This window comes from Primulina huaijiensis, chromosome 11, assembly GCF_012295235.1.
Source record: "Primulina huaijiensis isolate GDHJ02 chromosome 11, ASM1229523v2, whole genome shotgun sequence".
Lineage (NCBI taxonomy): Eukaryota > Viridiplantae > Streptophyta > Magnoliopsida > Lamiales > Gesneriaceae > Primulina > Primulina huaijiensis.
In genome coordinates this window covers 24,048,972-24,072,305 of record NC_133316.1, presented here as the reverse complement: position 1 = coordinate 24,072,305, position 23,334 = coordinate 24,048,972, and the positions used below count along the sequence as shown (strand labels likewise).

The 23,334-nt window shown below is 37.4% G+C and overlaps 5 protein-coding genes and 2 long non-coding RNA genes across 15 annotated transcripts; 5 read left to right on the top strand and 2 right to left on the bottom strand.

Moving 5' to 3' along the window:
* Positions 1-49: 49 nt before the first annotated feature.
* On the bottom strand, positions 50-4,576 carry LOC140988901 (uncharacterized). The gene is made up of 15 exons (XM_073457986.1): positions 4,222-4,576; positions 3,907-4,028; positions 3,669-3,719; positions 3,443-3,562; positions 3,242-3,361; positions 3,016-3,157; positions 2,753-2,923; positions 2,319-2,474; positions 2,002-2,108; positions 1,779-1,869; positions 1,551-1,692; positions 1,272-1,428; positions 951-1,067; positions 704-824; positions 50-558 (listed from the first exon to the last, which is right to left on the bottom strand). Exons 1-15 carry the CDS (start codon positions 4,261-4,263, stop codon positions 322-324), a joined length of 1,896 nt encoding a protein of 631 aa, XP_073314087.1. The 5' UTR covers positions 4,264-4,576; the 3' UTR covers positions 50-321.
* Positions 1,254-2,012, top strand: LOC140988906 (uncharacterized). Of its 2 annotated transcripts, none has more exons than XR_012177388.1 (4): positions 1,254-1,392; positions 1,477-1,521; positions 1,582-1,770; positions 1,847-2,012. It is a non-coding gene; the product is annotated as an uncharacterized lncRNA (long non-coding RNA). The 2 variants fall into 2 exon arrangements; XR_012177389.1 differs by having other exon boundaries at positions 1,844-2,012.
* On the top strand, positions 3,082-9,754 carry LOC140988902 (L-ascorbate oxidase homolog). Of its 4 annotated transcripts, XM_073457989.1 has the most exons (11): positions 3,082-3,215; positions 3,373-3,454; positions 6,367-6,621; positions 6,911-6,993; positions 7,513-7,622; positions 7,878-8,148; positions 8,234-8,336; positions 8,436-8,781; positions 8,871-9,236; positions 9,315-9,393; positions 9,461-9,753. In XM_073457989.1, the coding sequence occupies exons 4-11, from the start codon at positions 6,991-6,993 to the stop codon at positions 9,665-9,667; spliced, it is 1,485 nt and encodes a 494-aa protein (XP_073314090.1). In that variant the 5' UTR covers positions 3,082-3,215; positions 3,373-3,454; positions 6,367-6,621; positions 6,911-6,990; the 3' UTR covers positions 9,668-9,753. The 4 variants fall into 4 exon arrangements, with proteins under 4 accessions (XP_073314090.1, XP_073314089.1, XP_073314091.1 ...); XM_073457988.1 differs by lacking the exon at positions 3,082-3,215 and having other exon boundaries at positions 3,442-3,578; XM_073457990.1 differs by lacking the exons at positions 3,082-3,215; positions 3,373-3,454; positions 6,367-6,621 and having other exon boundaries at positions 6,761-6,993.
* Positions 9,755-10,535: 781 nt separating this feature from the next.
* On the top strand, positions 10,536-12,249 carry LOC140988511 (U3 small nucleolar RNA-associated protein 6-like). The gene is made up of 3 exons (XM_073457513.1): positions 10,536-11,034; positions 11,369-11,573; positions 12,194-12,249. The coding sequence occupies exons 1-3, from the start codon at positions 10,639-10,641 to the stop codon at positions 12,247-12,249; spliced, it is 657 nt and encodes a 218-aa protein (XP_073313614.1). The 5' UTR covers positions 10,536-10,638.
* LOC140988959 (L-ascorbate oxidase homolog) lies at positions 12,210-15,581 on the top strand. Of its 3 annotated transcripts, XM_073458079.1 has the most exons (9): positions 12,210-12,448; positions 12,738-12,820; positions 13,340-13,449; positions 13,705-13,975; positions 14,061-14,163; positions 14,263-14,608; positions 14,698-15,063; positions 15,142-15,220; positions 15,288-15,580. In XM_073458079.1, the coding sequence occupies exons 2-9, from the start codon at positions 12,818-12,820 to the stop codon at positions 15,492-15,494; spliced, it is 1,485 nt and encodes a 494-aa protein (XP_073314180.1). In that variant the 5' UTR covers positions 12,210-12,448; positions 12,738-12,817; the 3' UTR covers positions 15,495-15,580. The 3 variants fall into 3 exon arrangements, with proteins under 3 accessions (XP_073314180.1, XP_073314179.1, XP_073314178.1); XM_073458078.1 differs by lacking the exon at positions 12,210-12,448 and having other exon boundaries at positions 12,588-12,820; XM_073458077.1 differs by lacking the exons at positions 12,210-12,448; positions 12,738-12,820 and adding an exon at positions 12,871-13,219 and having other exon boundaries at positions 15,288-15,581.
* Positions 15,582-16,361: 780 nt separating this feature from the next.
* Positions 16,362-20,626, top strand: LOC140988958 (uncharacterized). Its single transcript, XM_073458076.1, has 6 exons — positions 16,362-16,861; positions 17,196-17,834; positions 19,062-19,520; positions 19,790-19,962; positions 20,072-20,255; positions 20,400-20,626. The coding sequence occupies exons 1-6, from the start codon at positions 16,466-16,468 to the stop codon at positions 20,490-20,492; spliced, it is 1,944 nt and encodes a 647-aa protein (XP_073314177.1). The 5' UTR covers positions 16,362-16,465; the 3' UTR covers positions 20,493-20,626.
* On the bottom strand, positions 20,593-23,073 carry LOC140988960 (uncharacterized). 3 transcript variants are annotated; one of them, XR_012177400.1, is made up of 5 exons: positions 22,283-23,073; positions 21,496-22,185; positions 21,051-21,156; positions 20,831-20,922; positions 20,593-20,782 (listed from the first exon to the last, which is right to left on the bottom strand). It is a non-coding gene; the product is annotated as an uncharacterized lncRNA (long non-coding RNA). The 3 variants fall into 3 exon arrangements; XR_012177399.1 differs by having other exon boundaries at positions 20,593-20,922; positions 22,283-22,662; positions 22,745-23,073; XR_012177398.1 differs by having other exon boundaries at positions 20,593-20,922.
* Between the last annotated feature and the right edge of the window lie 261 nt (positions 23,074-23,334).

Here is a 23,334-nt window from a genome sequence, read left to right as displayed (position 1 = left end):
TTCACCGCCCCTCTGAAATTAAGGAGGTCCTGAACAGATAGATATTCATCAGGACTAGTTTCAGTGTTTTAAATTTGTTTTTGTGAATTGTCCAATGGATGATAAATAAAAAAAACCTAAGCCAAAAACTAAGCCTGCAACAGCTTGCTGCCTTTTTTTTATAACTATCATTGGTTGCCTAAGTGTTTGAGTGGTTAAGCACTGAGTGTATGTAATTGGAAAGAGGAAAAAAAATTTGATACATTCTGTCAAGGTCTCATATGAAATTGATCATTTTGCTTTTCTGATAATGCACATTTTCAGTTCTTTCTATTAACTCTGTTAAGTTGGTGGAGCTTCTAGCCTTATATAGTCATAAAGAATTCCACAAAGTGCATCTCCACCCCTCGCTTGGGTAAGAAATATGCAGTTGTCACCTTCAATTAAAAGAGTTGTGGAAATATCAGCACTGTAAAGCTGGTAGAGCCCATGAATCCCATGTCTGCAAACTGTATTATCTGCTCCTAAATTCAGCAACTGCAATATGAGTTGTTTGCCATTCATTTGGTTAACATGCACCTGCAATTACTAGCGTTGATCACCGAGCTTAGTAAATTAGATTTCAAAGAATGTGGTGGTATTAATAGCTGGTGCTTTAATTTGCCACTATATGCAGTCTTCTTTTAAAAAAAATAAATAACAGGTGCTAGATATGGGGCTAGACCTCTAAGTCAGAACGGGTGGCTGATGCTATAGACAACCTCAACTTGTAAATTCCACTAGTCACCGAGTTAAGGTGAAATCTGATTTCCCATGTTGATGGGACGTACTTGTCTGCCGCCCTCCTGTATAACAACATGAATCATGCTAGATTGTCTTTCCTCTTGGTTTTTGAAGTTTAAACTTGCATCACTGTTTAAGACAACACGGAGTTTTTTTCTGTTGATTTTGTCAAGGGAGAGAAGATATACCTATCCACGTGAGCAAAGAACCAGTCCTTTTTGGGATCGTTTATGCCTACTGTGAAAACTTGATCAGAGGATGGATGCATATCCGTGTATCTATCCCACAGGCCATATTGCCTGAATCTAAACCATAGGTAAAGTAGAAGAACTAAGACCTTGACTTTGTACTGATTTAGTAAACAATACATACAGAAATTTTCAACAGAAGGAACATCGAATTAGATAATGATAAGAAATTATGATTTGTTTCATGTCCAAGATGTCTAGCATTTATTTGTTGACTTGTACTGTTCTCTGAGTATAATGTGAAATGGAGACGTGGCTTACTTCTCGGGGCTGTTGATGAATAACTTGTTGACATACATCGGGTTCACATCAGGAACACAGTAACCGTTGGCTGTGCGATCTGGGAAACCAATTTCCCATAGAGTTGGCCCAACTCTAGGTGGTATGTAAGTTAAATTTCCAAGCTGAGTTTCTGATCCTGATGAACTTCACTAGTCAGCTTTACCTTAGGTAGCACAACATGCAGGAATAGAAGTAACCAACAACTTACGGCTCAAGTTAGAAAAAAAAGGTAAAAAAATATCATTCTCATGTATTTACCTGCAGACATAGTAACAAGATCTTCTTTCAGGTAATCGCCAATGAAACCCGGAACCCAGCCATGAAGACCATACCCTCCTGGTATAACATTTTTAATTATAAAATTTCCATCCACATCTGTTTGTGTCCAAAATTGATAATCCTGCAATCCGGCATAAGCATCAATTATCGATGATTAGAAATCGGAAACCTCGTAGCTGCCAGAGAAAAACTTAATTTGGTAAGAACCTTGCTTTCAGTTTGCCATGAGCCCTCAGTTCTCGCAGCTGATAGTCCAATGTATGCATACTTAGCAGGAAGCAAGGAAGCTGAGACAAATCTACTTTATTGGGAAGAAACTGAATAAGCTGCTATACAACTTTTTCATTGTAGGAAACAATATCAAATTATTATGTTTTGCGTAATCTTCTGCAGCTTAAGAATCTATGTTCTCTAAGTCTAACATGGTTACCTGTCTTGGACAAAGAGTCGCCCCGTAGCTGAACCACGCTCTTTGTAAGTGAGGTAATATGGTGAGGAGACAAACTCATATGGCCATAATGACACTTCCATTAACCTCTAAGTTTGATACAAGCAAGATAAAACTTCAGTGCGCTTGGGTATAAGCAATCATCAATCACATGGATAATAACAAGCTGTTTTGACAAGTATGGAGTCATAGATATATGCCAAAAGTCGTGTTGTATAATTTCTCAATCTGCATATTCTCATATTTTCCACACCTTTTCTTTCTTTTGTTTATGAAGAAACATATTTGTGCACATGTACCTGCTTTTTTGCATCTAGCCATAGGTTGTATGCTTTTGACACATCCGTGGTCGTGTTGAGGTATACAAAGAATGGACCAAAGACTTTTCTCCAAGTCTCGCCCTCTTCAAAGTGAGCTATCATGTCATTCCCAATGTAGTGACTTCCGTGGATCATCTGTTTCACCAAATATTAAGATTTACGATTGGACTTTTTTTGGTGTGCATTTTGTTTGTTATTGAATAGCGGAAGACTCCATGGCTATTGCTTACTGCTGACAGCAGCACAAAGCTAATAGGATTCTCCGTCAGCAGTAACAGCCGTCACATTTTGTCCTTAGTGATGATGTTTTGGACAAATATTCTTCAATTTTCCTTTTTAAGTATGGACATGAATTTATTCTATTCAATAACTTCACACGTTCATTATGGATGCATAAAGAAAGAAAATGTTACAGCGAGGCAGGTTGGACCAGTGTGGACGGTAAGATTTTGCTTAGTTGGTCCACCATTACGAAATTCTTGGCTGGGAAAGATGATCCAGAATCCGATAATGGGGTTGGAGCTTATCCATCCATGGACTCCACCATCTTTGTTATCCATCGAATACTGGTATTTATCATCAACCTGATTTCATACAACATTAACATAGCGTCACAATGTCACGTTTTAAAGACAGGGTCTACAACGTTCTAAAGATTTTTTACATTTGACATTACCTCTCCCTTAAGGTCTGGATTCATGGGATTGACTAGCGAAACAGACTCAGGTACAATTAATTGTTTGCCTCTACCTGGCAGTAGATCTTCTGGCATTGGCATTATTCTTTGTTTATCATCTGTGATTGCCATGTAGTGAAACCTGCTCCAGAATAATATTGTGATAGAGAATGACATCTGACTGCATGCCACTGAATCACGTGACTTGAATAATATGCTATTTCACCTGTCCTGTTGCAACTTAAACACCATTCTTGTTTGCGCAAGATCAAGTGCTGGATATCCTGTTTGACGTTCACATATTGCATAGCAGTAGAAACCTGATACCCCACTTCTTACAATGTACCTGAACTCTAGGAATGTCTTAAAAGCGATCAAGAAAAACTTATTTCAAGATTTAAAGCAGAAGGCTTCTGTCAAAGTGGACCTTATGTCAACGGTGAGTGGCAGTCTTGTCCCGGATATTGAAGGATCATAGTTGCTCTTAAATGAAACCTCCAATCCATCGTTGCTCTTACTTATCACACTGTACACAGACCCTCTCAGCCTGAGTTGGAAAAATGGTAATATTTTATTTCGTCATGGCTGATAACATGAGCTTTTGGAAGGAAAATCTGTTAAAACTCCTCTCTAAGAAAAACAGAGAAACATACAGTTGATATTTGTCATTGCCCCCTGGCAAACTCCAATTGATGTCCCAGTAACTGTGTGATTAGCAAAAGCATTAACAAAGAAAATCATTAAATTTGTAATTTTATGTTACCGTTTTAGTTATGATGTTTAAAACTCATCTGGAGTCTACCCACTATTTTTTTTTTAATGTGTATGCTTTACAGCTTAACCGATATATGCTCTGCATTTGTATATAACGCGTCAAGATTTGGAAGTCACCCTCTGTTCAATTCGTTTGATTTTGTGTCGAGCAGATTATCTATTCCACCATATTTGATGGCAGTCAATAGTCCTTGTGGTTTGGATATCGTGAGCCTCACCAATCCATTATCCACTATAATCTGCAGATTCATAAATATCAATTGCATGTATAATAACTAGGGGATGGACATGAGAGATCAGGACGACTTTGGGGGTATCAAAGGAGGATCGAAACATAGGAATAATTTTATGAGAGCTGTACAAAGTTTTTTTTTTTTTTTTTTTTTCAGAATGGGAAACCAATTAATTTGAGAGAGAGTACAACGCGCTTACATAGGAATTTTGGGAGATCAAAGTCACATTTTTCTTTGTCATCGTGATTGAAGTTGGCTATCTATCTCAAATCCTGCAAGTGCATTGCTTTGAAGCTCTTGCAGGATAGAACTATAATAATAATACTCATTGGCTGACGTTCAGATAACTAGTCATTGTTTCCAACGGAGTAATTAAAAACTACCAGACGTTGAAACCAAATTCCTTTTCTTGTCTTCTCTATAACCAGGTCCCAGGAAATCATGGGCAGTGTTGTGAAGCATATTTTTTAAAATTATTTCGATAATCTCAAAATAGAATCGAACATACCACATATTATAATACCAATATTTCAAAATTTATTTTCTCAGCTTTATATTACAAAATAAGCGTTACTTTTAAGGTTTTTTTTATTTAAATAATTAAAATTTTAAAAAAATTTCAAAAATAATGTAAAAAAAAAAAAACATTTTCAAAACTACTGCAATCTGCGCTTACGGAGCGCGGACGCTACTCACGTGGAGCAGCGTCCGCGCTTCGTAAGCACGTAAGCGACGGAATATTTTAGCGACGGAATATAATAAAAACCGTTGCTAAATTTAGCGACGGTTTTCAATTTTACCGTCGCTAATTCGAAATACCTACTACGCCGTTGCTAAATTTAGCGACGGTTCAAAACCGTCGCTGATTCAATTTTACCGTCGCTAATTCGAAATACCTACTACGCATAATTGTATCAACAACGTACACATGTACGCCGCGGATAATCTTGAACTTTCAACGACTTGCAACTTTGCAGCGTGCAATATACGCTGCGAAAAGCCATTTTTGTTTTAGTGAAAACAGAAAAAAAAAACAAACAAGAAATTCATCAAGAGTGGGATATCTCAATTGAATGTTGTTCATTTTCCTCAACATCATTCTGTGGTCGAATGTCATGTACAAGATGCCGCGGACCAACATTAAGCAAATTTGTAAAACTGTGTATGTTCGACCAAGACGGAGTCTTAAAATCCTGCTGACCAAACAAACCAAAGTCAGTCATCCCTGAATCATTGAAAAAACTAGGTTGAATAGTAGAAGTTCCTGAAAAAAATTATTTTTTGATTAAATTATTGTCTGTTTTTTCCTCTATCTTCACTACAACAAAAATGACTTTTCGCAGCGCGCAAATTTTCTTTCCGCATCGTATATTGCACGCTGCAAAGTTGCAAGTCGTTGAAAGTTCAAGATTATCCGCGGCGTACATGTGCACGCTGTTGATACAATTATGCGTGGCGTGTGAAAAGTAGGTATTTCGGCATTTAGCGAGCGAAGGTTGTTCAACCGTCGCTGATTCCATCACAGCGACAGTTTTAAACCGTCGCTAAAATTAGCGACGATTTTGTAAACCGTCGCTGATTCATTTTAGCGACGGTTTCTTAAACCGTCGCTAATGAGCGACGGCTTTTATATATATTCCGTCGTTAAAATATTCCGTCGCTTACGTGGACCAGCGTCCGTGCTTACGAAGAGCGGAGTCCACGCTCCGTAAGCGCGGATTGCAGTAGTTTTGAAAATTTTTTTTTTACATTATTTTTGAAATTTTTTTTAAAATTAAATTATTTTTAAAAAAACCCTTTATTTTAATTGAACATTTTACAATTCTACAAAATAATATATATTTTATATCTTAACTATATAAGCTATACGATTAAATTTTAAAATATTTTATATGTTTCAGAACAATCATATATACACACACGTATATATAAATATGATATAATGCGGTAAAAAAAATATTGTTAGAAAGCATAATAAAATATGTCACATTCTCCAATACAACATTTAATTAGTTTTCCCAGAATTCTCAAAAATACTACCAAATTATATATTATCAGGGTGCGTTGGAATTTATTGTAGGTACCACCCATGGATATGAAGTAAACTTGGTATTTATCAAATAAAATCATTTATGGTTTGATGCCACCTACATAACATTGTGCAACTAAAAAGTGTTCATTTTGTGTAATATCGATTACGGCGCATGTTTACAATTTTCGTCGTCCCTTGTTTAATTTCTTGTTGTAGCCGTATCTTGGACATCTTGGTTGCTCCGTTGTGAAATTTATCCTCGTTTACCACGTATAAACAATTTATCTGACTCAAAACTTGTCTATTATCCAGGCTCCAAGCTAGACCACCCTTTCACGGATCTGTCAGGGAAAATGACCAGTTTCTGACAGCAATGGCTCCATGAAACGAAACCTTCGATGGAGCCAAAAAGAAAAGAAAAACTCAATTCGAGACCTTATTTTTTCTGGGATTTTGGCGTCACTTGATTTTGACAATTTAAGCCCCAAAAACTCGCGCCAGAAAAAAGGTGGCCACCACGGAAGAATAATCTCCACATAAATCTGCCATCTTGCTTGTTGCAGTAAGGTATAGTTGTGGCTTTTTCTCTGGCCTACCCCATTCCACCCTTTATCAGAGTTAAGTAGCTATTGCACAGCTGGCGTCATGCGGAGGATTTAGACCACCATATTAAATGTGGTAGTTGTTGCTGTAGAATAATTAGTGAAACGTAAACTTGAATAATATCAATATAGAGAAAGATTGATGATGATTATAATTATTACAGGGTTAATGAAACCATGTCTGTGTATAAAAACAATTGTTATATGACTCAGATTCTTCTGAATCTCCGATCAGAAAATAAATTTGCATGCAGAAGAAAAGGCTGCAGTTGGTAGCAGACAACACATGCAGTAACTGGTGACAATACCAAACGCGCCATTTTGAGCGGACTCTATGGTACAAGGGTGGGGATATGTAACACTATATCCCACTTATTTTTCTGACGTCCTCTCCATCTATTTGCCAAGATTCACGTTAAACATAAAGAAACTAGGGGAAAACATTTGTTGCATGGGAGTGTGCTCTATAAAAATCTAGAGACATACTACAATGTATTGCATAATTTTCTTTGCTACATAAGTTTATCCAACTCAACATATTGAGTTTTCATTGAAAGCGTGAAATATAGACCAAGAGTGGGTAACCATGATGAGAGGGTACAGTGGTGTGTACTTTCTCGTATTCATTCTTGCTGTGCTGCTTGGTTTACTAGACGTGAATGGTGACAACCCTTACAGATTTTACACTTGGAAAATTTCTTATGGTGATATTTTTCCACTGGGAATCGAGCAACAAGTACCACTCTGCTTGTTCTTCATATACCGTTCAAATTGCTAGTGCCTTCAATTTCTGTATGTGCACCTACGTGTTTTTGTCTTTAGAGCGGTGTTTGAATACGAAAAATTGTTGATGCAGGGAATTCTGATAAATGGGCAGTTTCCAGGGCCTCAGATTGACTGTGTCACCAACGATAACTTGATAATAAACATTTTCAACTACTTGAATGAGCCATTTCTCATTTCTTGGTAAGTAAAGTTCTCTGAGCTCTTCATCTGTGTTGTTGCATTCCCACTGCTCTTAATCACAGATAGCATTCCTTCTGCCACCCTCGTTGCATTAACTTTTAGATCTATATCATAGTACTAGATCTATTTCGTTTCCATGTGCTTTTGATTTGGCTTCAGATCGATAATCTCATTTCCAATCTTTTTCAACAAGCATGTAATATAGTTCTTTTATTTAGTCTTGATGAGTTCTTCATGTAACTCTATTTGTGACAGGAACGGGTTACAACAAAGAAAAAACTCGTGGCAAGATGGAGTATATGGAACCACTTGCCCAATCCCGCCTGGAAAAAACTTCACTTACGTACTTCAACCAAAGGACCAAATCGGCAGCTACTTCTACTTCCCTTCACTTGCTCTCCATAAGGCTGCTGGAGGTTATGGGAGCATCAAGATTTCCAGCCGTCCTCTTATCCCTGTACCTTTCCCCCCTCCAGCTGGAGATTATACTGTTCTTGCTGGGGATTGGTTCAAACGAACCCACAGAGTACGCGTTTTTGGGAAACATTACGCATTGATAATATTAGTTAATTTTATAGCGAGTTACTCACTCATGCACGATTTTTTTGCAGCAACTGAAGTATTTCTTGGACGGAGGTCATAATCTTCCCTCCCCTGATGGCCTTATTATCAACGGTCATGGTTGGAATGGATATACCTTCACGGTAGATCCAGGTGACACCTTCTCAATCAAACAACACGATTAAAACTATCCGTGCATAAGAGTGTCTCCTGCCCACTCGATTTCTTATCAACACAATGTATTTTCTGCAGGAAAAACATACAGGTTCAGAATATCAAATGTTGGAGTTAAAACTTCTATTAACTTTAGAATCGAGGGACACACCATGAAACTGGTAGAGGTTGAAGGATCTCACACGCTCCAGAATACATACTCCTCACTCGACATCTTCGTAGGGCAATCTTACTCGGTTTTGATCTCAACTAACCAACCAGCAAAGGACTATTACATCGCCGTGTCTTCACGTTTCACCCCCACAGTGCTTATCACCACTGCTGTTCTGCATTACAGTGACTCAGCCACCAAAGTTTCTGGTTTACCCCCTAGTGGACCCACCTCCGACGTTGCCTGGTCTCTGAACCAGGCCAGATCAATTCGGTGATTTGTTTTACATGGTTATATTATTTTGCTTATATGTTAGGCTTGGGCTGAACTTGAATTTCTTAACCTGATGCTCTGTAAACCAGTTGGAATCTAACGGCAAGTGGGCCTAGACCTAATCCACAAGGCTCTTACCATTACGGAATGATCAAACCTGCCAGGACCATCATTTTAGCTAATTCAGCTCCTGTTATCAATGGAAAACAGAGATATGCGGTCAATAGCGTGTCATACGTTTCTCCAAACACCCCGCTGAAGTTGGCCGATTATTTCAAGATTGGAGGGGTTTTCAGCGTGGGAAGCATCCCTGAAAAACCATCCTGGAAAAGTGCGTACTTGGGTACCTCCGTCATGCATGCCGATTTTCGATCTTTTGTAGAAATCGTGTTCCAAAACTGGGAAGATGCCGTCCAATCTTGGCACATCGATGGATATTCCTTCTTCGTAGTTGGGTTAGTATAATAAATGGTTACATAAATGGAGCGTACTTTCTAGATTCATTGAAGTTTGCTAACATTTAAACACAACAGAATGGATGGTGGACAGTGGACTGAAGCGAGCAGAGCAAGTTATAATTACAGAGACACGGTTGCTCGTTGCACAACCCAGGTCAGCACACAATATATGCTTTGTTTTCATTTTTCATTTAGCTTACAAATGTTGGCTTAAATTTCAGGTGTACCCGAACTCTTGGACGGCCATTTATGTAGCTCTGGACAACGCGGGAATGTGGAATATAAGATCCGAGAACTGGGAAAGACAGTATTTGGGTCAGCAATTCTACTTGAGAGTTTACACCTCGTCCAACTCATTGAGAGACGAGTATGGAATTCCAAGAAATGCTATCCTCTGTGGTAGAGCAAGAGGGCGTCCTTTAATTTAGAGGCTTGCCTGGGATTATTTGATTCTGCTGTTACTCTAACAATTTTTTTTACTAATATTTAGCCCTCTAAATCTTGCAAATAAAAATCACTTTTTTTAATGATGAAAAACCATACATCCCAAGTGAAAGTCAAAGTCAAAATCTATATGTTAATTCTTTTCAAAATATTTTCAATGTAAGGTCGTACACGACTTAAAAGTTGCACGGACAATTCTGGACTTACAAAAGAAAAAAAAATGTTTATCGACAATTAAAAATTTCGATTATATATAATAAAAATTATTACAATTTAAGGGTAGAATTCGGATTCGTCTTTGATATTATTGTCGATTTCTTGTAGAAAATACTGGAGATTGTGATATATTTTTCGTTTTATTTTTGGGGGAGAATTATTTTATTAAATGTGAATTTATATAAAATAATACACGAGATACGCAAAAAAAATTTCGTGGTGCATGGGCTATTTTCGGGGTTTAAAAGATAATTTATTGAATAAGATAATATAATAATGAATTATTTTTAAAATTTTAAATAAAGTAAATTAATAATAATGATTGTATTGTGAGATGTCAAATAATTAAAAACATTTTGAGAAAAGAAAAGAGTATGATTTTTTATTTTATTATTTAAAAATGAAACTTGAATCGAATTTTTTTTTTAAAAAAAATATTAAATAAATAAATTGCAGAACATAGCCACGCTTCCTTTTTTTCTTTAATTTTGTCTTTTTTAAAAGGGCTTCCTATATTTTGATTTAGAATTTCGTAACTTGATCCCAACCTTGTATCTAAGGAAGCTCACTCCATGGGCCACCAAAGCCCAAATTCATAGCCCAATGCAGTCCATTTATAATCGGCCCACTATTGTGTTACCTGCGATCTCGTCATTCTTCCTCGGTGCGCAAACCCGCAGTCATCTCTCAGCTCGTTTCCCAGACCTGAACGAGCACTTGCTTGAGACTCTTACCGACTATGGCGGACGTGGTGCAATTCAAGCTAGAGCGCATGCTCGACGAGCTAGATGATCTAGAGCGGCGGGGATTGTTCAGCCGCAGAGAGATAGCTGAGATTGTCAAGCGCCGCCGCAAGTTCGAGTACCGTCTCAAGAGACCTAGCCCACTGAAGCAAGATTTCTTAGTCTACATCGACTACGAGAAGAATCTCGAAACCCTCCGCCTCCTTCGTAAAAAATCTCTTTCAAATAAATCCGGCGGTAAAAAGTCGAAGAAGTCAGTGTCCGATTACGCTGGGGTCTCTAGAATTTTAGAAATATATCGGCTTGCAACAAACCGGTTTAAGGGAGACATCGAACTTTGGTTTCAATATTTGGAGTTTTGCAAAGCGCGTGGCAACGGGAGAATGAAGAAGGTATTGGTTTTTTTGTTTGCTGCTAAAGAAGGTATTGTTTTTATGTTGACTATTTGTGTTCTTAATGTTAGGTGTTGAAATGAGATTAGTTTATACCACATTTCTTGTTAAGCTCATTTTTAATTTTGCTTCAAAAAATTTATTCTACGCGCGGAGATTGGATTGGAGATTTGCTTTAATCATGAAAAAACAATTAAAATGATTTATTTAGGTACGTAGAGTGTATAGATAAAAATTACGCATTGGTATCATAAATTGATTTGGCTCCATTTATTCTCCATTCAGTTCTTGTACATGAACCTGACAGCAAATTTCTAATCTTGTGGTTGTATAGGTTCTGGCTCAATTAGTTAGGTTTCATCCAAAAGTGCCTGGTGTTTGGATATATGCTGCTGCCTGGGAATTTGATCAAAATCTGAATGTTGCAGCTGCTCGTTCTCTGATGCAAAATGGTTTGAGAGTATGCCCTACTTCAGAGGACTTGTGGATAGAGTACATTCGTATGGAANGGAGTCCACGCTCCGTAAGCGCGGATTGCAGTAGTTTTGAAAATTTTTTTTTTACATTATTTTTGAAATTTTTTTTAAAATTAAATTATTTTTAAAAAAACCCTTTATTTTAATTGAACATTTTACAATTCTACAAAATAATATATATTTTATATCTTAACTATATAAGCTATACGATTAAATTTTAAAATATTTTATATGTTTCAGAACAATCATATATACACACACGTATATATAAATATGATATAATGCGGTAAAAAAAATATTGTTAGAAAGCATAATAAAATATGTCACATTCTCCAATACAACATTTAATTAGTTTTCCCAGAATTCTCAAAAATACTACCAAATTATATATTATCAGGGTGCGTTGGAATTTATTGTAGGTACCACCCATGGATATGAAGTAAACTTGGTATTTATCAAATAAAATCATTTATGGTTTGATGCCACCTACATAACATTGTGCAACTAAAAAGTGTTCATTTTGTGTAATATCGATTACGGCGCATGTTTACAATTTTCGTCGTCCCTTGTTTAATTTCTTGTTGTAGCCGTATCTTGGACATCTTGGTTGCTCCGTTGTGAAATTTATCCTCGTTTACCACGTATAAACAATTTATCTGACTCAAAACTTGTCTATTATCCAGGCTCCAAGCTAGACCACCCTTTCACGGATCTGTCAGGGAAAATGACCAGTTTCTGACAGCAATGGCTCCATGAAACGAAACCTTCGATGGAGCCAAAAAGAAAAGAAAAACTCAATTCGAGACCTTATTTTTTCTGGGATTTTGGCGTCACTTGATTTTGACAATTTAAGCCCCAAAAACTCGCGCCAGAAAAAAGGTGGCCACCACGGAAGAATAATCTCCACATAAATCTGCCATCTTGCTTGTTGCAGTAAGGTATAGTTGTGGCTTTTTCTCTGGCCTACCCCATTCCACCCTTTATCAGAGTTAAGTAGCTATTGCACAGCTGGCGTCATGCGGAGGATTTAGACCACCATATTAAATGTGGTAGTTGTTGCTGTAGAATAATTAGTGAAACGTAAACTTGAATAATATCAATATAGAGAAAGATTGATGATGATTATAATTATTACAGGGTTAATGAAACCATGTCTGTGTATAAAAACAATTGTTATATGACTCAGATTCTTCTGAATCTCCGATCAGAAAATAAATTTGCATGCAGAAGAAAAGGCTGCAGTTGGTAGCAGACAACACATGCAGTAACTGGTGACAATACCAAACGCGCCATTTTGAGCGGACTCTATGGTACAAGGGTGGGGATATGTAACACTATATCCCACTTATTTTTCTGACGTCCTCTCCATCTATTTGCCAAGATTCACGTTAAACATAAAGAAACTAGGGGAAAACATTTGTTGCATGGGAGTGTGCTCTATAAAAATCTAGAGACATACTACAATGTATTGCATAATTTTCTTTGCTACATAAGTTTATCCAACTCAACATATTGAGTTTTCATTGAAAGCGTGAAATATAGACCAAGAGTGGGTAACCATGATGAGAGGGTACAGTGGTGTGTACTTTCTCGTATTCATTCTTGCTGTGCTGCTTGGTTTACTAGACGTGAATGGTGACAACCCTTACAGATTTTACACTTGGAAAATTTCTTATGGTGATATTTTTCCACTGGGAATCGAGCAACAAGTACCACTCTGCTTGTTCTTCATATACCGTTCAAATTGCTAGTGCCTTCAATTTCTGTATGTGCACCTACGTGTTTTTGTCTTTAGAGCGGTGTTTGAATACGAAAAATTGTTGATGCAGGGAATTCTGATAAATGGGCAGTTTCCAGGGCCTCAGATTGACTGTGTCACCAACGATAACTTGATAATAAACATTTTCAACTACTTGAATGAGCCATTTCTCATTTCTTGGTAAGTAAAGTTCTCTGAGCTCTTCATCTGTGTTGTTGCATTCCCACTGCTCTTAATCACAGATAGCATTCCTTCTGCCACCCTCGTTGCATTAACTTTTAGATCTATATCATAGTACTAGATCTATTTCGTTTCCATGTGCTTTTGATTTGGCTTCAGATCGATAATCTCATTTCCAATCTTTTTCAACAAGCATGTAATATAGTTCTTTTATTTAGTCTTGATGAGTTCTTCATGTAACTCTATTTGTGACAGGAACGGGTTACAACAAAGAAAAAACTCGTGGCAAGATGGAGTATATGGAACCACTTGCCCAATCCCGCCTGGAAAAAACTTCACTTACGTACTTCAACCAAAGGACCAAATCGGCAGCTACTTCTACTTCCCTTCACTTGCTCTCCATAAGGCTGCTGGAGGTTATGGGAGCATCAAGATTTCCAGCCGTCCTCTTATCCCTGTACCTTTCCCCCCTCCAGCTGGAGATTATACTGTTCTTGCTGGGGATTGGTTCAAACGAACCCACAGAGTACGCGTTTTTGGGAAACATTACGCATTGATAATATTAGTTAATTTTATAGCGAGTTACTCACTCATGCACGATTTTTTTGCAGCAACTGAAGTATTTCTTGGACGGAGGTCATAATCTTCCCTCCCCTGATGGCCTTATTATCAACGGTCATGGTTGGAATGGATATACCTTCACGGTAGATCCAGGTGACACCTTCTCAATCAAACAACACGATTAAAACTATCCGTGCATAAGAGTGTCTCCTGCCCACTCGATTTCTTATCAACACAATGTATTTTCTGCAGGAAAAACATACAGGTTCAGAATATCAAATGTTGGAGTTAAAACTTCTATTAACTTTAGAATCGAGGGACACACCATGAAACTGGTAGAGGTTGAAGGATCTCACACGCTCCAGAATACATACTCCTCACTCGACATCTTCGTAGGGCAATCTTACTCGGTTTTGATCTCAACTAACCAACCAGCAAAGGACTATTACATCGCCGTGTCTTCACGTTTCACCCCCACAGTGCTTATCACCACTGCTGTTCTGCATTACAGTGACTCAGCCACCAAAGTTTCTGGTTTACCCCCTAGTGGACCCACCTCCGACGTTGCCTGGTCTCTGAACCAGGCCAGATCAATTCGGTGATTTGTTTTACATGGTTATATTATTTTGCTTATATGTTAGGCTTGGGCTGAACTTGAATTTCTTAACCTGATGCTCTGTAAACCAGTTGGAATCTAACGGCAAGTGGGCCTAGACCTAATCCACAAGGCTCTTACCATTACGGAATGATCAAACCTGCCAGGACCATCATTTTAGCTAATTCAGCTCCTGTTATCAATGGAAAACAGAGATATGCGGTCAATAGCGTGTCATACGTTTCTCCAAACACCCCGCTGAAGTTGGCCGATTATTTCAAGATTGGAGGGGTTTTCAGCGTGGGAAGCATCCCTGAAAAACCATCCTGGAAAAGTGCGTACTTGGGTACCTCCGTCATGCATGCCGATTTTCGATCTTTTGTAGAAATCGTGTTCCAAAACTGGGAAGATGCCGTCCAATCTTGGCACATCGATGGATATTCCTTCTTCGTAGTTGGGTTAGTATAATAAATGGTTACATAAATGGAGCGTACTTTCTAGATTCATTGAAGTTTGCTAACATTTAAACACAACAGAATGGATGGTGGACAGTGGACTGAAGCGAGCAGAGCAAGTTATAATTACAGAGACACGGTTGCTCGTTGCACAACCCAGGTCAGCACACAATATATGCTTTGTTTTCATTTTTCATTTAGCTTACAAATGTTGGCTTAAATTTCAGGTGTACCCGAACTCTTGGACGGCCATTTATGTAGCTCTGGACAACGCGGGAATGTGGAATATAAGATCCGAGAACTGGGAAAGACAGTATTTGGGTCAGCAATTCTACTTGAGAGTTTACACCTCGTCCAACTCATTGAGAGACGAGTATGGAATTCCAAGAAATGCTATCCTCTGTGGTAGAGCAAGAGGGCGTCCTTTAATTTAGAGGCTTGCCTGGGATTATTTGATTCTGCTGTTACTCTAACAATTTTTTTTACTAATATTTAGCCCTCTAAATCTTGCAAATAAAAATCACTTTTTTTAATGATGAAAAACCATACATCCCAAGTGAAAGTCAAAGTCAAAATCTATATGTTAATTCTTTTCAAAATATTTTCAATGTAAGGTCGTACACGACTTAAAAGTTGCACGGACAATTCTGGACTTACAAAAGAAAAAAAAATGTTTATCGACAATTAAAAATTTCGATTATATATAATAAAAATTATTACAATTTAAGGGTAGAATTCGGATTCGTCTTTGATATTATTGTCGATTTCTTGTAGAAAATACTGGAGATTGTGATATATTTTTCGTTTTATTTTTGGGGGAGAATTATTTTATTAAATGTGAATTTATATAAAATAATACACGAGATACGCAAAAAAAATTTCGTGGTGCATGGGCTATTTTCGGGGTTTAAAAGATAATTTATTGAATAAGATAATATAATAATGAATTATTTTTAAAATTTTAAATAAAGTAAATTAATAATAATGATTGTATTGTGAGATGTCAAATAATTAAAAACATTTTGAGAAAAGAAAAGAGTATGATTTTTTATTTTATTATTTAAAAATGAAACTTGAATCGAATTTTTTTTTTAAAAAAAATATTAAATAAATAAATTGCAGAACATAGCCACGCTTCCTTTTTTTCTTTAATTTTGTCTTTTTTAAAAGGGCTTCCTATATTTTGATTTAGAATTTCGTAACTTGATCCCAACCTTGTATCTAAGGACGCTCACTCCATGGGCCACCAAAGCCCAAATTCATAGCCCAATGCAGTCCATTTATAATCGGCCCACTATTGTGTTACCTGCGATCTCGTCATTCTTCCTCGGTGCGCAAACCCGCAGTCATCTCTCAGCTCGTTTCCCAGACCTGAACGAGCACTTGCTTGAGACTCTTACCGACTATGGCGGACGTGGTGCAATTCAAGCTAGAGCGCATGCTCGACGAGCTAGATGATCTAGAGCGGCGGGGATTGTTCAGCCGCAGAGAGATAGCTGAGATTGTCAAGCGCCGCCGCAAGTTCGAGTACCGTCTCAAGAGACCTAGCCCACTGAAGCAAGATTTCTTAGTCTACATCGACTACGAGAAGAATCTCGAAACCCTCCGCCTCCTTCGTAAAAAATCTCTTTCAAATAAATCCGGCGGTAAAAAGTCGAAGAAGTCAGTGTCCGATTACGCTGGGGTCTCTAGAATTTTAGAAATATATCGGCTTGCAACAAACCGGTTTAAGGGAGACATCGAACTTTGGTTTCAATATTTGGAGTTTTGCAAAGCGCGTGGCAACGGGAGAATGAAGAAGGTATTGGTTTTTTTGTTTGCTGCTAAAGAAGGTATTGTTTTTATGTTGACTATTTGTGTTCTTAATGTTAGGTGTTGAAATGAGATTAGTTTATACCACATTTCTTGTTAAGCTCATTTTTAATTTTGCTTCAAAAAATTTATTCTACGCGCGGAGATTGGATTGGAGATTTGCTTTAATCATGAAAAAACAATTAAAATGATTTATTTAGGTACGTAGAGTGTATAGATAAAAATTACGCATTGGTATCATAAATTGATTTGGCTCCATTTATTCTCCATTCAGTTCTTGTACATGAACCTGACAGCAAATTTCTAATCTTGTGGTTGTATAGGTTCTGGCTCAATTAGTTAGGTTTCATCCAAAAGTGCCTGGTGTTTGGATATATGCTGCTGCCTGGGAATTTGATCAAAATCTGAATGTTGCAGCTGCTCGTTCTCTGATGCAAAATGGTTTGAGAGTATGCCCTACTTCAGAGGACTTGTGGATAGAGTACATTCGTATGGAACTCACATATCTTAACAAGTTAAAAGCCCGAAAGGTTGCATTAGGAGAGGATGAGGGGACCCTGACTCGAGATCAGAGAGGTGTTGATGAGAAACAGTGGAGAGATGAAAACAAGGAGTTGTTTATGGCTTTCAATGAGCCAGGAGAAGATGATAAGACTTCTGCTCTCCAAGACGGTGAATCTATGGGGAAGATTGATTTGTTTAGGGAGCAAGGATTGAACATTCTACAAACTGTTTATGGTGCTGCGATCCTCGTTTTGCCAACATCTTTCAGTCTCAGAACTCGGTTACTAGAGATACTGGAAGCCATAGATCTGCCTCTTTCAGATGATACACAAAAGAAAATACTTGATGACATGAAAAAGGAATTTTCAAAAGACCCGCTGTACTGGGATTGGCTTGCAAGGGTTGAAATAGGTGGCGTCAAAGGAATAAATCCTGAACAGTTGGGAAAGGCAATCCAGGTTTGACCAGTTTAATATCTTAATTCCCTTTACCATGCATTATTTTGTGCCTAGAACTTAGGTGGAAATTTGATCTCGATTCTCGAGTTAATTGGTTTTTGATAACGAACCGATATGTTTATTTGGTAAGCATGCTCTGAATCTCAACATCTTAATTGATCATTTCTCTCTCCTGTCCAAGGAATTTGAATACAGCAATCCATTAGTAACTTCCCTTGATGCACCTTTCTCCATGATTTTTTAATCGATACAACTATGCGGACACTTTAGATATTGTACCATTTGGTCTTTCTGCAATTAGTGACAAAGATTAGGATTTGGAACCCCTGGGTCTCCAACAGCTGCCACTGTGGTGATAATAATCATAGACGGCAGGTGAGTGCAACCACTGTTATGTTTAGTAATATAATTATGCTTTGTTAATTGACTTTGATATTTACAAACCAGAATGGTGCGACATAGTATAAGTGATTAAAACGCATTATTAATAATCTTTTGTAAGTTTCAATATCTATATTAGTAGTTATATTACAAGATTAAAACATTATTTCTTGTCTTCGTTATTTCTGAGATTTAATTGCTATGAGACATGTTATGGTTGAGGTATTGGAAAATTTGTCACAAATATAATCTATATTATGAGTTAATGTCATGCACTGTAGTTATATTCCTTTTCTTTTGTAATTGATTGTTTTTAAAATTTAATTCTCCCCACAAATTACATTCCTGGCCAACCAGCATCCAATAAAAATTGGATGGGTTTGAACAGAAGTTATTTGATTGGGGCATCCTAAAATGATTAGATGTACTCCATTCATGAATTTGTTCCAAAGGATCATTACGGTCAGGTATTAATAAACTTGTCACCTATTTTGTGAAATATTTGCTTGGCCTATGGCATCCAAATTGTTAGCCAAACTGGCACTGACAAATAACCAACCAGCAATCTTCATGCCATGGAAGGTTGTGTTGATAGATTGGATGTTGAATTTGTACTTTTGGACTTCAAATGCATTCTTACAATTCAAGGCTCGTAGATACTAGTTCCCACATGGCACTCCCATGCCCGACTCACAGAATAATGGAATGATTGAAATAAAGAACAAATAAATTTGTTTAGTGTAATGCTCGTTTAACTGATTTGTGTTTTTGTTTGATATAGTGGGCATTATAAACTTGTGGTCTGAAGTTGCATTTGAGACTCACCTTTCATATGGGTATTTCTAGGTTTACGAGGAGGGTTTGAAATTTCTACCATCAGCTTCGATGTTCAATGTTTATGTAAAATTCCTCATGGATGCAGCCAGTGATGAAGGGGGCGATAGAGAAACAACCATTTTCTTAACCATGCATGGTCATGCGATTGAACTTGTTTCACATCTTGAAACAGTATTTGAGAAGGCTGAGAACCTTTGCTGCATGACAGAAGATCTTGCTTGCCTGCATGTTTCGTTCTTATTGCAGCTAAGAAAGTTTGATGAAGCTAAAAGGCTGGTTGAAAGACTTTGCTCCGGAAAATTTTCAAATGCGGTGCATTTATGGACCTTACGTCTCTCCATAGAAATGAGACATATGCAGGCCATGACTCTCTCTCCTAACAAGGCTGATCAACCATATATCTTTGAACTCCTTAGCAATGTTTTGATGAAAGTTAGCATATTAGAAGCAGAAAACATCTGGGTTATGGTATGCAGAATATGATGCCTTATTCCTTCTGTGTTATCACAAGCGCTGCGCTAAACTCGTCTATTTATGCGCTGACACTTTGTCTCAATCTAATGTCCTTGTTGCATTTTAAGCAAGTTAGTAATGCTGCCAATTGATTGTTGCTGAATAGTTTCTTGAACCTCCAATTTTAGTCTGTCATGATGGTGATTTGTATGCGTGGTAGAACGGTGAGGAAGAAAAAAGGATTTCTCAACTCAGTGACAAGGTTTTCCTTTGGTGATTTGCAGGGACTAAAATATTTGGCAAACCAGAGACATTATTTTGACAAGCTTGTGGATACTGCAGTGCTTTTATTGGCCAAATATGGTGGAACCGATTGTGGGTTCTCTCTCTCATCAACAATTGTAAATTACATTCTTCAAAGGGATGGAGTTGATAGAGCGAGACTTATGTATAAGCGGTGGGTACATATATGTATGCATGCATCTTAAGTATTTCATATGTTGGCCTACCTGTGATAGACTTTTGCACTGATGCATATAATATTTTATCCTTTTTCTTGAGTGCAGATTTCTTGCCCTACCACATCCTGGACTTGCCATATACAGAAAATGTATTGAGCTAGAAATGAATCTTGCATCTGCTGGGGACGAAGTGGCTCTTTCAAATACTCGGAAATTGTATGAATCTGCACTTACAACTTACCATCAGGACATAAGCCTGTGGCAAGACTATCATTCGATGGAGGTTAAGGTAAAAAAATGATAACCTTTTTACAATCAACCTTCAATTATTTTGTTATTATATACGTCCTTCGGCTGGACATTGATCTCTCTTAATTTTAGGTTCTCTTGTCTATATTATTAATATATTCTTATTACCATCTTTGTGTTCCAGATGGGAACCTCAGAAACTGCAGCGGCTGTCCACTGGCGGGCTATGAAAGTACTCAAAAATTGTTTTTCACTTGTTTCTTCTACAAATCTGTGACAATTTTTGTCTGTTCTTTTTTGCTGATTGTTGTTTTGGCACTAGTTTTGAACTTTGTAGTTCTAAGGATCCAGAGACTTGAGTTATTTGAAGAATGCAATTGTATAAAAATTACTTCCATAGATTGGAGTTAATATACAGCTCAGAGATGCACACAGAGTTAACAAATTCTGTATTACGCAGAGTATAACAGGGTATAAAGTAATGGATATTCTTGTCATAATCTTGTCCGTTTCGTGGAAATGAAGGAAAGAGTGTTGATAGAGCTATTGAATTCGTGATGCAGAAACCTGGCATCCTTAGTGTTGATAGAGCTATTGAATTCGTGATGCAGAAACCTGGCATCCTTTCGGATACTAAAATACAGGGAGATGTTCATGTTGGATGTGCCATTACGATACCATACTCTTGGCCGTTGTGGACTCACGACCTGCATGAAGCTCATTTCAATGCACTTTTGACATAAATTATATTTTAAATACACTATAACAAACCAAGAAATAGCCAAAAATAATTCTCAAATATTTTCAGGGAATCAAAACAAAGAAAAAAACTGGCCTCAAAGGTGCTGAATACTAGTCTCATACGGCTAGCGACAACTGATGGCTCTTCTGCGTTGTCCATTGCTGCCATTTGTTCCAGTTGAAAATTCTTCACAGGAAGCCTAGTCATAAAGGTAAACAGTACCCAGTATTTAAGAATCTGTTTTGCCGGTTCAAAACCGAAAGCTTTATAAATAGAAAGTATTAAAGCGTATCTATTGAGCTAGCAAACAATCTGAGATTGTTGTAATAAATAATCACATAACATGAAATGTGCACATATAAGGAAAGATCTTTCATCCTCCATGATGTCTGATTTATCAATAGTTTTTGAAGTATGATGACCAATATTGATAAGGTATTGGGTAAATCAGATGAAAGATGGGTGGGGATTGAACATCAACTTGCGTCAACATCAAAATTGAAAGAATAAGACAGGAAAAAAGCCAAGAGTATCTTACCAAGCCATTCCTCTCATGTACTATGCATTCGATATGACTGCACAGAAACCCTTCCATTGGAGCAGCATCTTGTCAGACACCGAATGTGTGGATGACCATCGAACTACAGTTGGTTGTGGTGTACAAAGAATTGTTATAAATACAATGCCCAGCCATAAGATGCATTCACCAATCTAAACAAATGAATCCATAGCATGGAAGATAAGTTCAGCCTTAGAATGAATACAGTCAAATTTTCATGAGTAATATTTAGAAATGTAAATTTCTGCATGAAACTACGAAAGTGGAACCCTCTCAAAAAATAGTCACTTGCTCAAATATAAGATGACTAACTTCTTGGTAGATAATCTTATATTTTAACCTTGTACTGCCGCCATAAGCCTGCATTGCTTCAATTTCGACACCAGAATATAATCCTTCATATCAGTAAGTTCTTTCCTTAAGCCTTCATCGGTGCATCCCAATGCATAAGCATTAACACCAGCGATAATGAACTCGTACAAATCATTCAATAAGTGAAACAACATACTGAAAAAAAAAACCAGACCAGTAAAAATATATAGGACATACTTTTAGGTTGTCACCTCCTCCACGCTCAACAGAACAACGGTATCGCCTTAACAAGCTGATTGCTATATTGCGCGATGAGCAAGACTCATTTTCTGCTGAAATGGAATCTTGGGAACGGCACTAGAAAAAAAAATATTTTTTAAAAAGACAGAAGAGAAAAATACTTTCTTGTCCTATGATTGTGCTCTGTGTGCTCCACTAAGAAGATAATGCCTACCAGCCATCTCTTTTAAGTAACTTGGTGTGAGAACCGTTGGATTTTGAACCGATTAACAAAATTCTTAGAAAAAGAGCAGATCTTCGCTTTTATATGGCAAAGGCTCCTAGATGGAACTATAGAACGGACACTATGAATCAATGAATTAATATGTACCACATTGTAAGAAATTGTCTCTTGCCGCATATTCATATCTACGTGAGAGTGGCAACAGCTAAAGGCTCCAGGTACTTGAAAAACAGACATGGTTAGCAAAGCTTAGCAAAAGTGCAACTGACAATTGACAAATAACTGAAACCAATACTGCGAGCGAAACACAGACTATTCAGCCATCCTCCATGGAATTAAGTCACGAAGTTTGATTGCGCTTCATATCATCACTGCAGTCCAAAAATCACGCAGTAAATTATTAAACAGAGATTTAGCAAAAACTACCAAAAAGCAGTAATAACAGGAGCAGACCCAATATTAAGGTAAGTGACGAGTTAATGAATTTGGTGTTGAATCTTCAAAAGACTAGCATGAATGTAAACCCTTTTACACCTTTTCTTAATTTTAACTGTTTTTCATTTGAAGGAGCAAAACAAAACACGAAACAGAATAAAAGATTACAAAAATACGATCGTATTCAATCCAAACAAGCAGGAAGAGACTATATTTGACTAATCTCAACAGGGCTTAGATGATGTCAAGAACCAAAATGATATTAACAAAAAAAATAGAAAGAGGAGCTCGCCACAAGGGAAAAAATTCATAAGAACTGTGCGAATTTCGTGCATACAAATATATCAAGAAACTTAGATATAAATGTAAAGATCCGTATGGGATTTTATGGGGGCCACGAATTTCATGAATGGTTCTAGTGATTGCCACATAGGATCGCACAAAACGAACAATTCCAAGCATTGATTATTTTGGTTCCAAGCATTGATTATTTTGGCTTGTGATGAGAGAGTTCGGAATGCCAAGACAGTGACAACAATGCTGGAAGCCTTGGACATGAATATGGGTTAGGCCTGCAGCCCATAGATCTGGTCCGTGTCAAAGTGCGG